At 34.7% G+C, this 17,506-nt stretch overlaps 1 protein-coding gene across 2 annotated transcripts; it reads right to left on the reverse strand.

The window, feature by feature from the left end:
• Nucleotides 1-7,609: 7,609 nt before the first annotated feature.
• On the reverse strand, nt 7,610-17,506 carry LOC137835103 (mitochondrial ATP-independent inner membrane protease subunit 1a). Of its 2 annotated transcripts, none has more exons than XM_068643450.1 (5): nt 17,281-17,506; nt 16,970-17,191; nt 15,301-15,411; nt 14,040-14,094; nt 7,610-8,082 (listed from the first exon to the last, which is right to left on the reverse strand). In XM_068643450.1, exons 1-4 carry the CDS (start codon nt 17,407-17,409, stop codon nt 14,056-14,058), a joined length of 501 nt encoding a protein of 166 aa, XP_068499551.1. In that variant the 5' UTR covers nt 17,410-17,506; the 3' UTR covers nt 7,610-8,082; nt 14,040-14,055. The 2 variants fall into 2 exon arrangements, with proteins under 2 accessions (XP_068499551.1, XP_068499550.1); XM_068643449.1 differs by lacking the exon at nt 7,610-8,082 and adding an exon at nt 13,654-13,878.

Consider the following 17,506-nt stretch of genomic DNA (forward strand, 5'->3'; position numbering starts at 1 on the left):
TCTCGGTTACCTCTTCTATCGCCCTCCCTTGGGGGATCGTCCCTTCGAGGGGGGTCGGCCCTTGCGGGTTGCCGGTCGCCTCTGTTATTTTGGTTTTCTCGGCCGCGCTGGGGTGACCATGTCCGTCTGGGTGGATCCGCCCGGCCGGGTTGGTCTCGGCCATTCCTGACGAAACGGCGGAGATGCCCAGCCTGGATAAGTTCCTCGATCTTATCCTTGAGGGCCTGACACTCGTCGGTCGAGTGTCCGGTGTTTTGATGGTACCGACACTACTTCCTCCGGTCGGCATTATTTGGGCTGGCTACCTTCCTTGGGGGAGGGATCAACTCGGCGTTGAGGGCCTCGTCCAAGATCCTCCCTCTCTCAGCCGTCAACGGCGTGTATCTCGAGAATCGAATCGTTCGGTCTCGATTCTCCCGTCGCCGCTCAGTTCTCTGTGTCGGCCGCGCCTGGCGGTCCTTTTCTTCCTTCCTTTCTCCGCCGGCCTCGGCACGGGCCTGGTTGCGGAACTCTCTTAGTTCCTCCAGCTGCATGTACTTAGCGGCTCTCTTTCTCAGCTCATCCAGGCTGTCGGCCGGTTGCATGCATAGGTTGTCGGCAAAGGGCCCCGGGCGCAGGGCCGTCAGCATGTGGTGCATGGCGACATCCGGACTCAGATTTCGGATGCTCATCGCCACTTTACTGAACCTATCCACGAAGGCTCTCAACGACTCTCCCTTCTCCTAGCGGATGCCTACCAGGGCGATTGAGGTCAGATGATGCGGCCGGCTGGTCGCGAACTGTGTTTCGAACTTTGCGACGAGCGTGGCAAAGCTGTCGATGGAGTTGGGTGAGAGCTTGGTGAACCAGCTAAGGGCTGCACCCTTCAAGGATGTGGGGAACACTCGGCACAAGACGGCGTCGTCCGAGGTGTAGAGACTCATATGGGTGGTGTAGGCGTCCATATGCTTGTCCGGGTCGGTGGACCCGTCATATCGGTCTCGGTTGAAACCCTTCCACTTCTCAGGAAGTGGGACTTCGATGATGTTGTTCGTAAAGGGGTGACGGCGGTTCGGGTCGGCCGTCAGGGTCATCCGGGTGGATCTGATTAGGCACGAATCGTCGCCCATTTCAGTCTCGCGGGGAGGGGGTCGGCCTCTCGTCCCCTCGGCCACATCCGGGTTGGGGGGAGAGGTGTAGGACTTGCCGACCACGTTCGTCGGTATGACAGAGGGTCCTCCCTCCCCCAGCTTCTTTCTCATATCTTCGTTCTCCCTGCGGAGAACTTGCAGCTCTTGCTCATTTTTCTGAGCGGCCTCCTCGGCCTTTCTTCGCATTTCGGCCATCTCCCTCTGGAGAGACAGCAGCAGCATTGTTTGGTCGGCTTCAGTAATCCTTTCCATGCTTCTTGTCGAAACCATCTACTTTTTTCCTTCAGCTAGTTTCCCTCGGCCCCACGGTGGGCGCCAATTGTTCCTGCTAGGGAGATGGGACCTAGGGAACTGTTGAAGTCTTCTTCTCCTTCCTTCGGTCGGGCAGGTGGCTGAGTGATGAACTGGGATCCTTCTCTTCCTTCTGCTTATCTTTCGGCACTCGGGACTCGGTCGTCGGGTGAACACCGGATGGTGGGGGTACCTGCGAAGGCACTCCGACGCTCAAGTCAGTAAAGCGGGTGGTTAGCTCTCAGGTAGGTGAACAGTAGTAATGACATACCTTACTCCTTGAAATGCGTGCTATTTATATTATTCTAGTGGGCCTACCTTGTTGGGCCCGTTTATCGAGGTGGATACCGCTTAGGGTTGCATTACCTAATTCTTGATGATGGATTAGCTTCACTGATCTCGGTCTGAGCGTTAATTGTAATGGGGTTCGGCCATCGGCCAAATTCCCACGGTGCGGGTCTGCCATCGGCCAGATCCCTGTGGTCTTTGGCGGTTTCGGCCAAGCCTTCTAAGGTCTCGGCCTGTCGGCATATGTCTTCAAAGGCTTCGGCCTCTCGGCACAAGTATTCAAAGGCTTCGGCCTCTCGGCACAAGTATTCAAAGGCTTCGGCCTCTCGGCACAAGTCTTCAAAGGTTTCAGCCCCCGGCCAGTCGGCCAAGTCTTCAAAGGTTTCGGCCAGGTTCTCATGGTCTCGATCAGGCTGACACGGCATCGGGCAGTCGGGTGGGTCCCGATCTCTCCCCCGTACCGGTACAAATATTATCCCCACTTCTTGATTTTTCTTCTAACAATAATCTCTTATTTATACTCTCTTCTTATGACCTTTGTATTTGAAGTCTTTTACCATTTCTAAATATTATATTTTTATCATTCTTCACTTTCTGTGAACGATGCTCTCCATTTAGAACATTCTCAACGATTTTATATAGTTTTTTTACCTTCATGTGATTTTGAGCTCTTTATGAGTCAGAAAAATATCCTGAGTTATGCAAAAAAATATCTTCGACAAATCAGTTAAATACTGATTAATTGAAAGATGATACGTATATTCTTCAAATATACCAACATACATATATATCAATATATCTTCCTACAAATCAGGAATCACGATACATATAATAACACAGTATTTTCTTAAATAGTGTCAACACAGTATTTTCTTTCCTGGAAATACTATGTCTGGATTAAGATTCATATTCCACATCTCACAATATCCTAAATCACAAAATTAAATCATATTAAAGCTTAGAGTTTCAAAACACACACAAAAATTCATCTAAGAATCACATAAATATCTAATCAAAGGATTTTTCAATTAAATATATATATATAATATTTTTTTTACATAAATTATAATTAAAAACCATAAAAAAGAAAATCAACCTTTTAAAAGAAATCAGTTTTCAGTTTTTTTAAGCTAGCTTGAGTGAAAATTATCTAGCTTAAGCAAGAATGGACTCACCTCAAAATCATGATTCTTGTAGTAGTTTAGGTCAAATTTGTGATCCTCATATTTCAAGTTTGCAACATTAATCCAATAATATAGAGTAATTCAGATATTCTTTCTTCGATACCTTTGTAACTAAATCGTTAGAGTCAAGGAGTTTCAAATTTTTGTAGAATGCATTTATGAGATCATCATAGTATTGACCTTTCTATGACACAAATATTTTATCTACTTAACCACTGGGACAAATGATCCTTTCTTGAAATATAGAGATTGTATTTTCATTTTATTTACTTACAAACGAGACAAGACCTATAACTAAATTTGTATTTATACATTTTTGGAAATCAGAATGATGATGACTATTTTGGCAATTTAAGAGATAATATTTCTCTGTTAGGGTTTTTTCTTGCATCTTGTGATCTTATCAAGAATCCATCAATTCTTATGGTGATCATCCTTAGGCTTGTCAAACTTTGTTTGTGGCACCTCCCTCTATCCAGGTTTTCATTGTTACTATTTTTAATTTTTAATTGATTTTGTTTCGTAACCTAAATTCTTATTTCCACGGTTAGTGTGTGAGAAGTGTAATTTGGAGGGCATGGTTGAGGTTTTATGTCAAGCAAGATACATTGGCGTTACAAAGAATAATGTTAAATATAGTATAAAAAAAACCTAAAAGATGGGTGGCATAAGGTTCACAACTTGTTTAGTGGGTTAAGCGACTCTAGTTGGAACTAGTCAACGCAAAAAAAAAATTGAGGTAGATGAAGAAGAGTAGACAATACAGTTAGAGAATAAGTTTAGACAATAACACTTGTGTTAATATGATGTTTGTGGACAAAATCGTTTGCCACAAAATGACGAGTGACACCCATAAAGTTTTGTGACCTGTTAGAAGAATTATGGGAAGCCAATTGTACCATAGGTAATATGGTAGGCACAACACAACAAGTTTGTAAACTTAGGTGTGGAATAACATTGTTGAAGACAACTTCATGGAAGAAGAGTACACTCCTACATTTGATCATATGCAACCTAGTCCTCCACATATGGACTCATATAGTTCAGGTGTATATGCATTTGTACCTTTGATAGCTTCTGGAGGAACTTCGTCATCAAGGGGATCTAAAAGAAAAGCCCTGGTGTTTGATTTAGACATTTAGGCTCATTTCAAGAGGATGAATACAAGAATTGATAAGATGGTTAATAAAAGGAACAAGCACTACAACCACTAAGAAATTATCACAAGTTGTAGAGTGACAAGTGGTTGCAATTAAAAGGTGCAATGAGGCCATAGAAAGGCGCAACGATCTTACCAGTGAACAGGTTACAATTTTGAGACACAGGTCACTAGTCCAATATTATGAGACTAGCATTTGGGGCACGATTGTCCAACTTATTTTGAATGACAACCAACTTATCATGCAATGTTACAATTTCCTATGTAATAACCTTGCACAAATGAGTAAAATCTTCGAAATGCCTCAACAATTTCATCTTCTGTCACTTGTTGAAAATTATGACTAGAGGAGGATTGTCTAAGTAATGTTAATGATTAATATAGTTGTTTGAGTTTAATAATTTGGGTTATGTTTCTTGTTTTATGAATTATTTATGTTACAATATATTTGCTTTATTTTGTATGTGGGAATGTTTTCATCATCTTAGTTTGTAATATGATAGTAACTTTTAAATTTCAATGTTTGGTTGTGCTTAAATTAAAATCAGTTATCAGTTCATCCCAGTTTGTCAAGTTACATGGTGATCCCTCACTCTCGGACTCATGTGTCGATAATTAACCTACAACAGATGTGGAATCACGATGCCTTGGTGAATGCGGATCAATACATTTTCATATTGTATCTAAGGAGCATCCCTTTGCACCACCCTAGACATACGAGTGTTACATTTGGTGGACACAACTAACTCCACCCTATCGTCATGCAACACTCGTGGATATCATCGAATTGTTTGATATGTCTTCTATTTCTAGTGATGACCCAGAAGAGGACACAAAAGAAGGCCTTGAGAGGATCCAGAAGAGAGAATGCTCATCATAGCCTCGAGGAAGATCTAAAAGAGGATGTAGAAGACGATGCACGACAACCCTAAGGAGGATCTAGAAGAGAATGGTCTTAATAGCCCTAAAGAGGATCCAAAAAAGAATGTTGATTACACAATATCAGATGATGATAATAACGATTGATGTGATGATGAGTTATCTTATATGTTGGATTCTTGTTTTTGGACTAGCGTTTGAAAGTTAATATGACATGTTGGTAAAAGTATATTATGTGCATGTGATGTAAAGTTTTATTAAGAAACTTTTATATTATGATTTGAAGAAAAAAATACGTATTAAAATATACTCTAGAAAATCTAGGAAAAATATAACTCAGAGATAATCAACCATAAAATAGAAGTCTAGTATTTTGTAAAGGACAAAATGTTAGTTATTTAAAATTTGTATTTATAAGCTAGTGAGGTTTTGTGTGATGAAAAATTAAATATCCAGAATAATACATAAAAAATATTGATATTAAAATACCAATGTCAAAATATAAACAGTAATAGACTGATAAATATTTGTAATAACAAGTACGTATGGTTAATGTTTGTCTTTTAATAAAATTTGAAATAGATTTTAATTTGACCTAAATCAATATTGAATCCCTCAAAAAAATAAGAGGTACAAAAACTTTACACCAAGTTATCTAAACCTTCATATTTTAATTCACATAAATTCCTAATTAATTATTTACAAAAGAAATTTCAATACTGAATCAAACTTTAGAAATATTGAATTTGTAAATATTTCTATTTTATAAAGACATTAATTACATTAAAGCTATTTAAATTTTTTCAATTTAAAATGTAAAGTTAAAATAGGTTACTTTAATTATAAAGTATTATAGAAAGTTATTTTGATTTAATCATTGAAACTACAATTCATTTTAATTATTAATTTTAATGAGCAGGTTCCTTCCATTTGCATGCAAATATTTGCAATTACATTGTTACTGTAATAAGCCACTATTATTGAAAATTCCTTTTTAGAATTAATGGTTATTGTTACATGCATTTTATATTTATATAGGTAATATTTTCCAAAACCAAATTCACTGAAATGTTCTTCAAAAATTAGCCACGTTGCTGATTGTTTTGCCTCATATCTAATCACACAAGCCAGTAGGAAGACATGCAGCCATATGGTCCTTCCTTGGATGCATGTGATTACTTATAATGTCGTCCTACCACAAATATAATATATATTATCATTACAAAAAATCATTAAGTAAAAATTAATTTTAAAATTAAAATAATTAATTATTATTTAATTAAGTTAAAAATTATTTTATAAACTAAAAAAATATTACTATCTAATATAACTTTTATTATTAATAAAAAATTATAAAATAATTTTTAAATTAATATTTAATCATTAAAATTTTAGTTATTTATTATTTTATATTTTAAATTAATTTCTATTAATTTTTATATAGAGACTAATTTAAAATTTAAAATATTAATAGTTAAAACATTGGTATCTAATTTAAATATCAATTTAAAAACTATTTTATAAATCTTTATTAATAATAGAAATCACTTTATATACCAATAATTTTTTGTCTCTAAAATAATATCTAATTTAGTTAATACATTGACTAATTATTTTTTGTCTTTAAATATATTTATTATTTAATAATTTTATTATAATATACATAAATTTTTATTATCCGACCTACATATGTTATAGTGGTGAAGGACCTTTTTTAGGGTTGCCTTACAAAGTTTGGGAGAACATTGTTTGCATATCAGTTTATGGTATCGTTTGCATATCAGTTTACGGTATCCAAGTATGAAAAAAATATTCTTCTTCTCAAACTTTTTGATTTTTTTCCATAAATAATAGTGGCTCCTTCTTCTCAATTTGGATTCCTTGATGTATTGGATGTATGAGTGGCAATGCGGGACGGGCCGTGAGGACTGACTCACAACCCGCTACAAAAAACGTAGGGCAGACTCACTATTTTGATTTGTCAACCCACGTAGGTCCGCTCCGCATAATCCACAACCTATGTGCAGGAAGGGGCGGGCCAGCCTGCTAGCCCGTGTAAAAATAAAAAGGTTTTTTTCCTAGCTCCCCATCAAATTTCTTCTTGCACCCCATCAATTCTCGAAATCAAATTTTGGAAATCAAAATAGTTGTTTCCAATTTCAAAGGTAAAATAATTGTTTCAGAAAGGTTATTCCAAATATTTTTTTTCTCTTCTAAATTTTCATTTATGGAATTTACTTTTACATTATGAAAATTAAATTTTGAAATTGATGAGGTGCATGAAGAAATTTGATGGGGTGCCGAAAAAAAAATCCTAATAAAAAAATACACTTTTTCCTCATGCAGGTTAGCTCGCAAGACTACGGGCCAACTCTTATGTGGGGCGAACCAGCAAATTCAACCCAAATCAATTTTGTGGGGTAGGCCAAATGTGGAGTAGGCCAATACGAGGCGAGCCAACCCATATTACCACCCTAATCGGATGGAGTTTGGCATAAACAAATGGTGGAGTGAAGCAAGGAAGAACTTGTAGGAGCTCTAGGACCCTTAGAGTAGCCGTGAGGTATATGGAGAGTGATAAGTTATACTTAATCACTTGAATAGATGAAGGAGGGATCAAGAGAGATGTATACCATAAATAGAGGAGACTAAGAAAAGTAATGGCTCGAAAATTCAATAACATAAATCTAAGTTCATTGATCTAATTTTAACCTAGCCTTGCACCTCTATTTATAGATGCCAAGGCCAAGTTACAAAGCAAAGAAAGGGAGAATTTGGAATTCAAAAGTGGCACCAAGTTAGTCACACATTATATGTGATGCCATTATGATCTGTATGACTTGTTTCTAGATGTTAGAGTTTACTATGACCGACCTAGGGTTTTATGTGGACCAAATTGGATCCAATTAAACCCTGGGTAGGTTTAGAAACCCTATTTTAACCCTAATCTACCTGAAGCTCAAAACCTGTGCTATTTAGCCTAATTTGAGGCCCAATTATTTTATAATAAAGTAAATTCTATTCTAATTTGTACAATTAGGTCATGACTTTAAACACATGTAAGAGAGAGTATATGTCAATCTCTGCTGAGTCCCATTCTTCTTGGATTCTCCTAGCCATTCTCCCAGTAGTAGGTCCTCAATTTGGAATCCTGCCATCAATTAGCATAAGTTTAAATCATTTGTATACAATGTTAACAACATCCAACTATAATTTCTCTCTTTAAGCAATGAGATATACATTATATTGTAATTGGTAAATTCATTCATAACCCATGCATCCTTTGTCATTGTCGCTGCAAGAGCAAAATGAATTATCCATGTGTAGATTCAGTCCCATAATCGATTATGTTTCCTTGCAGTTATGGTGTAGGACATAATCAATTATGTGTCCTACACCATAATCGATTATGGAGTCGAGGCATTGTGAAAAATATTCAATCAGAATAATTATGATTCCTTATTACTGAATTGAAATACTACTCATTTACAAGCAAAGGAGGATTACATACTTTCATTTCTAAATTATTAAATAATGAATTAATATGTTTACATTAATTCAATTTCTTTAAACTAGCTTTTTTCGGGTCAAATATCATATCTTCCTCATCTTTTAAACCAAAAAGACAAAAGGATCACTCCCAAAGGAAAGGTAAGGAACTCGTGCAAGCTTATAATTCAACCCCTCATCCACCAAACCTACCTCCATTCCCCCATTTGTTAGATCATAAACGATAATTTTCAAATGAAAGACAAATGAAAAAAATAGTATGTTAATTATAAGACTAGAGTCATTATGCAGCCAAAAGTCATGGATTTTTCATTCTTTCTTATCGCTGATTTTACATTTCCTCGCATTTTTTCTTTTCAGAGATTTGCCTTAAACAATAGGGGGTGGGGGGGGGGGGTTGAATTGTTTTTAAAATATTTTCACAAACTTTGAAGGTATAGAGAAAGCCAATGAAGAATCAAAGAGAAAGGAATCAAGTTAGCCAAGAAACAAATTTGTTTTATTATGTTTCAAGAAACTCAACCGGTTATTTTTATCAGCAGTTAATAAAAACAAGACAAAACAGATTTAAATGAGATTAAGGATAGAAAGAATCACATAACAGATCTACACTGGGTATTCCACTAAGCAATCAACAACCTTGATTACAAACCACACACCAAAGAGGTGATCTTGAACCCTTCAAGAACACACACATCCTTTAACAAACAACACACTACATATCACATAACACCCTCTAGATTTGCACACAACATGTTTACAAAATTATAGTATACAAGAGAGAATAAGGATTGATCACACCTGATACAGATTGAATTCAAAAGTTACAAAATGCAGTCTTATTCCACTTAGCAAAATTCAAATCTTGAGGCAAATCTTGGAGAAAAACTGATTTGAAAGAGATGTTAATATGATATCTTAACTACCAGGAGCGCAAAATAGATTATTTAAACTCCAAATGGCTGTTAAAAACATTTAAAGCAAAAGCCAAATCAGTTTTGAATAAATTAAAATAGATTTAAAAAACTTAACAAATTTTGTTAAGGATTTTCAAAAAACAATCGATTGAAATGTCAACACAACTGATTTAATTGTCAAACCAATTTCAAACTTTGTCAAAACCTTTTTTTCAAAAACACTAAGTGTAAACCAACCGATTGAAACGATAAAACAACTGGTTGTTTTTCCACTTCTTTGTAAAACACTCTTTTTCAAAAGAATTTGATTTAAACCAACTTTGGATCCTAACTAAGAGTGGATTTACAAATTCAAACTACCCAGAATCCACACACACAAGCAACAACAAGACCTTCAACTAATCTTCATAGATTTGGAGACATCAAAGCTCTTGTTCAATAGTGTCATCAAAAGATCAATACTACTACGAAAATCTCATAAAAATCTTTTACAAAAATTTGAAATTCCTCGACATTGACGATTTAGTCACAAAGGTATTGAAGAAGAAGATTTGAATCACTCCAAATGATTGGATGGTGCAAACTTGAAATATTAAGATCACAAGTTTAACTTAACCCATCTCGGTGACCTAAACTATGACAAGGATCATGCTTTGCATCTCCGTGATTGTCCTTGCAAGAATGCATGAAGTTTAACTATTGCAGTGGATTATTACATTATATATATATATGTCCTTATGTTCTTTTTGTAACTCATATATTATGGCATGTACGTTTTTTATTTAAGGTTGGAGGCTAACTCAAAATTACTCTAGTCATATTTTTTTGAATGAAAAATCTTTGAAAATTTGAATGTGATCATTATAAATGGTATAATCATGGTCCACAACAAGAGCAAAAAAGTGGAGATGAAAATTTTGAGATTCAAGGACATGATGATCAGCTTTCCAATAATGTAATATGTTAAACCAAATATAGGGAGGTATACGAAGACTACAACAAAGTATGCAAGGGCTACAATTAGATTTCAATACCCTATCACGCAACCTTCTCATGGTCTCGACCATGTCCATGACAAGATTAATATCGTTGAAAATAGGATCATGGAACTTGCCGATAGTTTAGAACAATCTTTAACTTCATTTACATTTATTATTGTATATCTTCCTTTCTCTTTTATTTCCATGTACTCGAACTTAATTATTTTGTCGTAATTATGAATTTTAATGCATGCCTATTAGAACCATTTGCATTTGTTTTCATGAACACACACAATTTTAGTTACCAAAATTATTCCTTTACATCATAATATTGGTTCAATCAAAATAATTGTGAACTTTTTTCCTTAATTAAAAATTGAGACACAAATAACATATATATATATATATATATAAACCTTTAAATATAAATATTCATGTTTATTTTAAATAAAAAATATATTAACCTTAACAAATCTAAGACAAAAGTATTTTGATAAATTAATAAATTATATAATTAAATCATATTTATTTTTCAGTTACATAAATCACATCAACTACAAACTTTACATTCAGTTCTGTTAACTTTACATCCAAATAACATGTTTCTCCTACTTTCCTTCCCTTTCTACTCACTTTCATCCAAACAAATTCTTAATCTTCAATAGAATAATAATAATAATTATAACAATATTGTTAGGAAGATAAAATAGAATGTCTCAGTTCATTATTGCTTACACTACTTTAATGAGGATTGTAGCTCTAGGACATGGTTGGATCGGTACCCGTCTTTTAAATTATATTTAGTCCAACGCATATTTTAAATTCGTAAAGTCCGACGCGTATTTAACTGACTTGAGGTAGCCCTAAAGTAGGTGTGATCATTTTAGACCAACTATTTCTAAACCACTTTGTTTGGATTCGGATATGAGGGAAAGAGAGGAGAGGAAGATAAAGATTCTTTAGATTGAAAAAAAAATTGAGTCAAAAATTTCTTCAGAAGATGTGACTAAAAAAAGTGATAATCATATTATATAAATAATTACTGATATACCTCTGGGTGCATTTTATTAAAAATGAATATAAATTATATTTGAATAATAGATAACTATAAAGAAATTACTTTATGTAATGGAAAAATATTTAGAAACATGAATTTAAATTTTTTAATATATATAATAAATTGGAAAAGGGGTTGAATTTTTATTCCCCGCACGAATATAAAAACATAAAACTGTATTAAAAAAATTGTAATATTTAAAATTAGATTTAGAAATGAAATTTAAATATATGTTTGATGAAATAGGAATATGCAAATGAATTTAATATACTAGCAATCAAACATGATGGTGAATTGCACGTTATGAATATTTTTGAAGAAAATAAAGCCTATTTGCTTCGTTTTACTAGGGATTTTTCTTATAGTCACATGCCTTGGGTTGAGTTGATGAGAACTAGATTTTTGGAGACCAAATATAATAAGCCTGTCATTTATAAATCTTTTTCGATTTGGCGAGGTATTGTTGAATTGTATGATATTATTCTTGGAAATACTCATTGGATTGTTGGAAATGATGAGCAAATTAACTTCTGGAATGACTCTTGACGTTCTAAAGCTTGTATTTCCTAGTACTGAAAAGTGTCATCTTGCTTCTAAAGCTGCTGCTCATGCTTGGTGTATGCCTGCCATTCTCTTTGCAAAACATTTCGGGTTTGGACAATATTCAAAATTTGGTTCTCACAAATTTACCTAATGTTCCTAATTGGACCTTGGATGACTCTGGTATCCTAAGTCAAAAATTGGCTAGAAATTTCTTTCGCACTTCTCATAATCCCTCTAAGTGGGGAAGTCTAATTTGGGAGAATTTCATTCCTCTTACCAAGACTTGTTATTTGGAAACTTTTATATAATAAAATTCTCTCTGGTAAGGAGATTCAACTTAGAGTACTTTGCATTTCTTTTTTGGGTGTAATATTTCTCTTAAAATCTGATCATGGCTTCAACAAGTTTTTCCAAATTTGATTTTCTCTCTCTTAATGATATTTTGCAATTTCTCAAATTTGCAAGTAGTCCTCTTGTGAAAGAAATTCATGTAGTGGTTATTACTAATGTTCTTTGGATGATGTGGAGACTGCAAAATCATGTTAGGTTTCAATAGAGTCTAAATTTGGATTTGACGGATATACACAATCTAATGGCATATCAAGATGTTAGGTAATTCTTCTAAAAAAAGTACGAATAGTGATATTACTGACTTTGGCATGTTGAAGTCCTTTGATATCCAAAGGCCCCAAAAAGAAACTAGGTCTCTGTGAGTCATCTCGAAGATGTTTGATGTTGGTTAGCTTAAAATCAACACTGATGTAGCTTCTAGAGGAGCTTCTAGAGGGTACCCTAATCATGTTTGTGGAGGCATTTTTAAAGGGAGTCATGGGGTCTACATGGGCAATTTCTCTTTGGTATTAACAAATCCTTTTATAACGAAACTATTGGCTATTATTTTGGCGATAGAGATTTGTGTGGATCGTTGTTATAGATGTTTGTGGTTAGAATGTGAGTTATGCCTTGGTTTATCAAGCTTTTTCTTCTCCTCAGCCTATTCCTCGGGTGGAAGATGGATGAAGTGTCTTAAAAGTTATGATATTTTGGACTTTAAGGTTTCTCACATTTATTGTGAAGGCAATTGTTGTGATGTCAGGCTTGCTAACATTGAGATTGACAATAATAAACTTGGCTCTATGTGGTTTAATGATCTTCATTCTAATCTTAGTTTAGATTTTTTTGTACTAGGTATCAACTCTCAGATTGTCGTTTTGCTTAGTCATGTCCTTTGTGTGAGTGTGGTTGTCTGTTTCTGAGCATGGGTTTGGGTCGGTTCCCCATGTTCTTGTATAATTTTTCTTCCTTTTATGCAACTCTCCATGTAATAGCATATGATTGTTGAATATTGGGATGTCAACTTGGGATGCTAATGTTCATAGTGATGTTTAACATGTGAAACTTTTTAATAAAATAAACTAATACTTGATTATTCATCAACTTTCCTTCTCTTATCTCTATATCTTTGGTAGAGCATCATGTCAGAGTGCAAACCCACTCATCCTCTTTAAGGTGAGGCCATATTAAGTCTAGTCTCAACCTAGTGGAAGTTCACAAAGTTTCTTCCTCTTGATCTCTACAAAACACTTTCTTTACCAATTATTTTTCACAATGTGAAAACTAGCAAAAAATAATAATACTAATTTTGTTTTTCTGACTGCGATTAGCTTGAGGGCAGCCAATATTCTGCCCTATTAATCCATGCAAATCCACTACAATTCATAAATATTATTCCTCTCTAGATAAAGATATTTCCATATTTCAGTTAATTAGACAGTACACAGTTGGATCTAGGTTGTAAAGTCAACCATCTCTCGCCAAGATAGCAAGAGGAAAAAACGGTAGTAACCTTCCTAAACCATACCAATTTAAAGCCTATTTATTTGAAATAAATGATTGACTTGTACATTGAGAATTGAGGTAGAATTTAAACATCTCAACACCTGCATCAATAGGCATAAAACCTGGTAATTAACACTATAATAATAAGCTGAGATTCATGTTAAAGATTTCACTTTCTCTGTAGTCCGGGACACAGTGTTCAATAAATACTTTAAACAAAAGATGAATGCAGACATCTTAAACACAACTGAAAGGACAGTACCTTCATTAAAATTACTTCATTGATCTAGTAGTCCAAAGCTGCTAGGTGGCCATACCTAGTAACATACAGAATTTGAAATATCTTTAACGGGAGATTTAAAATCAGTAAATAGAACACAATTGTACTTGCCAACAAGTGTTAACATCCACCTTTTTGCTATCATGTAAAATATTTGTAGTAAAGCATAAAATGGTTCGACTGATTAATCAGAATGACCTAGTTTCCACACAGCAAATGATGTTTTCACTTTCCACTACAATGATAGATCAAATTATTCGAGGTTATGATATCTTACAATAGCTACAAATATCAGCAGTTGCCTTATGCATTACAGTTTCAACTATGGTTCTAAGTACAATGATAGATCAAATTATTTAAGGTTATGATATCTAAGATCAACAAATATCAGCAGTTGCCTTATGCATTTTCAAGTATGATTCTGACTACAATGATAGATCAAATTATTCAAGGTTATGATTTCTAAGATCAGCAAAAGACATTGCTAACATAATCACATAAACCAATAAAAGTAATTAATTCGGTTGATTTTGTTGAATTTATAAAACAATGTTAGCAATGTACCAATTTACCCTCATCATTAATGACTTCTAAAATTATTTTCTCATTTTTTATTAATAAAAAACACACATATCCATAATATTAATAATGAGAAAGAAAGAAAAGAAATTTAATGTTTCATAGAATCTATAAAATACCTTACCAACAAATTCTTTTAAACCATGTCTTATATTAAGGGCCGTAGGGAATATTTAATTATTTCTCCCACAAATACTCATAATATTTAATTGGGATAAACAAGTAAAACAAATCTGATGTTGTATAAAAATTATAAAATGTCTTATTAAAAGAACCAAATCTCATAGTAAGGACTAGAGGCAGGCAGTATTTATTAAAACAAGTTCAACCATAGTTCAATCACGGTTAGACTGTTGAACCTTGAACTTGAGTCTTGACCAGTTCAATGACCAGTCTGCTTTTAAAAACATTGGTTCAACTACAAAATCACTGATTTATCCAAGTACACTAGCGAGAAAAATAGTCAAACTTAGCACTGCATTAACATAACAGTATCAATACAACTCTATCTCACTCTGCAATGTTATGGGAAATAAAAACTATTTAGACCACATGGAGATAAGAGAAAAGTGCATCATGAAGTTCAAACAATCTTAAGATAAAGGAGAGAAACCTAAAGTGATAAATTATACAAGAATGTAGTATGTCAAGGTACAACACTTACCCGGAAAAACACTTTCCCTTCTATGAGACCATATGGAACAGGACCGAAATGGCGTGAGTCACGGGAAGCATAAATGTTATCCCCCTGAATCCAAACATGCCCCTTAGGCACCTGTAGAGAAAAGATTGATAAAACAGATTATAACAGTAATTAAAACATAAAATCAAATAATGGACAGAGAGATCAAAGCAACCAGCAAAAGATAAATTCCAAGCAGAGGGAAAGAAGAGCTTGGGAAATAAATAAATTATTGTGTAATAAGTTATTACCTTCTTAACAAAAAGAAAGTTAATAACTACTTATTGCATCTTAATTTCAGCAAACAAAAGTATTTGGATTGGCATGATAGCCTAATCAAAATTGCATGCACATGAAAATTAGGGTGTAGGGTTTAAAATAAATGAGTATATTGCATCATAAAAAAAACACTTAGAATATTTTTCTTAAAAAAATACTTGTTTTCAGCCTAAAGCAAAGTGAAATTTTGAGTGACATTACTATTCATCATAAACAAATAACTCATATTTTCAAGTGACCAATGAGTGAAACAGAAATGCATTCCATTATGTTTAAGACTCTTCTGCTAATGTTATACATGGGACAGAGCTGCTGTGTGGCACCAGCTAGATTATTGCCTGGTCATGAAATGCAACTGTACTTTTCCATTCTATATACTGAGAAGAAGTAGCAAATTACTCTAACCATTTTCTTAGTTCCACATATTCTTTAATGAAAATGTCACCTAAACATCTGAGTCAGTTGAATGAGCAGTCAAAAAGACTCATCTAACTGCGATACAACATACAAACAACTTATGATAAATCACAAATTAAAAGCATCAACCAATGGCTTTCAATCTCATGACTAAAGAAACTTTCACACCTGCCTCTACTCACTATGATCTTACATGATATACAATTAAGCTACTACATTATTACAATTATATGTATATATACTCTATACTGCAAATATTCATCTAAATTCATAACAGGAAAAGAAAGGGGGCATTTAGGTTGATGTTTCTGAAGTCTATCCAGGAAAAAGTGAAAACGGAAAAAGAAAAATAGTTTCAGCATTTCTTACAAAAACTTTTTGAAACGGAAAACAAAGTGAAAACAAAAAAAATGTTTTCTTTTTGAAACGGAAACAAAGTGAAAACAAAAAAAAAAATGTTTTCATAAGTCAATCGACCCCTAACTTTGCAATAGGTTGAATCTCATACTTGCTATCTAACATAACAAAACCATCAACAAGTTACATTTCAAAGACTTTTGTTATCTACCAATGTAAAGTCAGTTTATACCGTCAACTAATCACAATCCATAAGGGCAATCCCTGACATGGTGGTAAAGTTCCATTTTGGTGACCAATGAGTGAAACAGAAATGCATTCCATTATGTAAAGTCCCTGACATGGATTTGAATCCGAGCCAGTCTCTTTGCAGATGCAAGTGCATGTGCAAGAACAAGACAATGTACAATGACCCTGATCGTACTTTCGTATTGTGAGGAACCTTCTGCTTTGTTGACTTTGATAATTGGATGACAATGTAAAAACAATTATACCCATTAAACTCTTTTCACATTCACTTACTACAAAAGCAAAAGAAAAGAATAAAACACAGATTAATTTTAGAGCAAATGAAGAACAAACCATTAAGCACACACACCACTGCAACTTGAGAAGCCTCAGAGTGCATAGGGTCGAAGTAAGTGACGGTGTCCCCTTCCACGGCCACGACGCGCTTCGTCAACCTGATCTTAGGGTTGAGAGGGGACCGAACGAGAACCAAGTCGCCGTGCCCGACGTTCCCGAGCAGCGGGGAGAGGTGGTCGGCGAGGAGGACGTCGCCGGTTACGTTGAGGGTGGGGAGCATGCTAACCCCATACGCCTGCAAGCAGCGAATCACGCAATTGAATCAAAAGGGTATCCGAAAAGCACCAAGAGGAGCAGAAAAGCTTGAATCTTTGAAGGCAATACGTGACACGGGGAACAGAGGTAGTTGCTGGTGAAGTGAAGCCAGCACAGGAAATTCACAGTGATGGCTGTGCGATCCAACGCTTCCTTCGCTGCGCTTCTCCATTGAGCTATGTAACCCAAAAACCTCATCTTTCTCTCTCTCTTCTTTTCGAAGCTTGTTATTACACCATTTTCTTGGCTCAAAAAAGAAAAAAAAAAATCACCGAGTCTGCAACCAACCAGTAAT

The sequence above is a fragment of the Phaseolus vulgaris genome, chromosome 5 (genome assembly GCF_000499845.2).
Source record: "Phaseolus vulgaris cultivar G19833 chromosome 5, P. vulgaris v2.0, whole genome shotgun sequence".
NCBI classification, from domain to species: domain Eukaryota; kingdom Viridiplantae; phylum Streptophyta; class Magnoliopsida; order Fabales; family Fabaceae; genus Phaseolus; species Phaseolus vulgaris.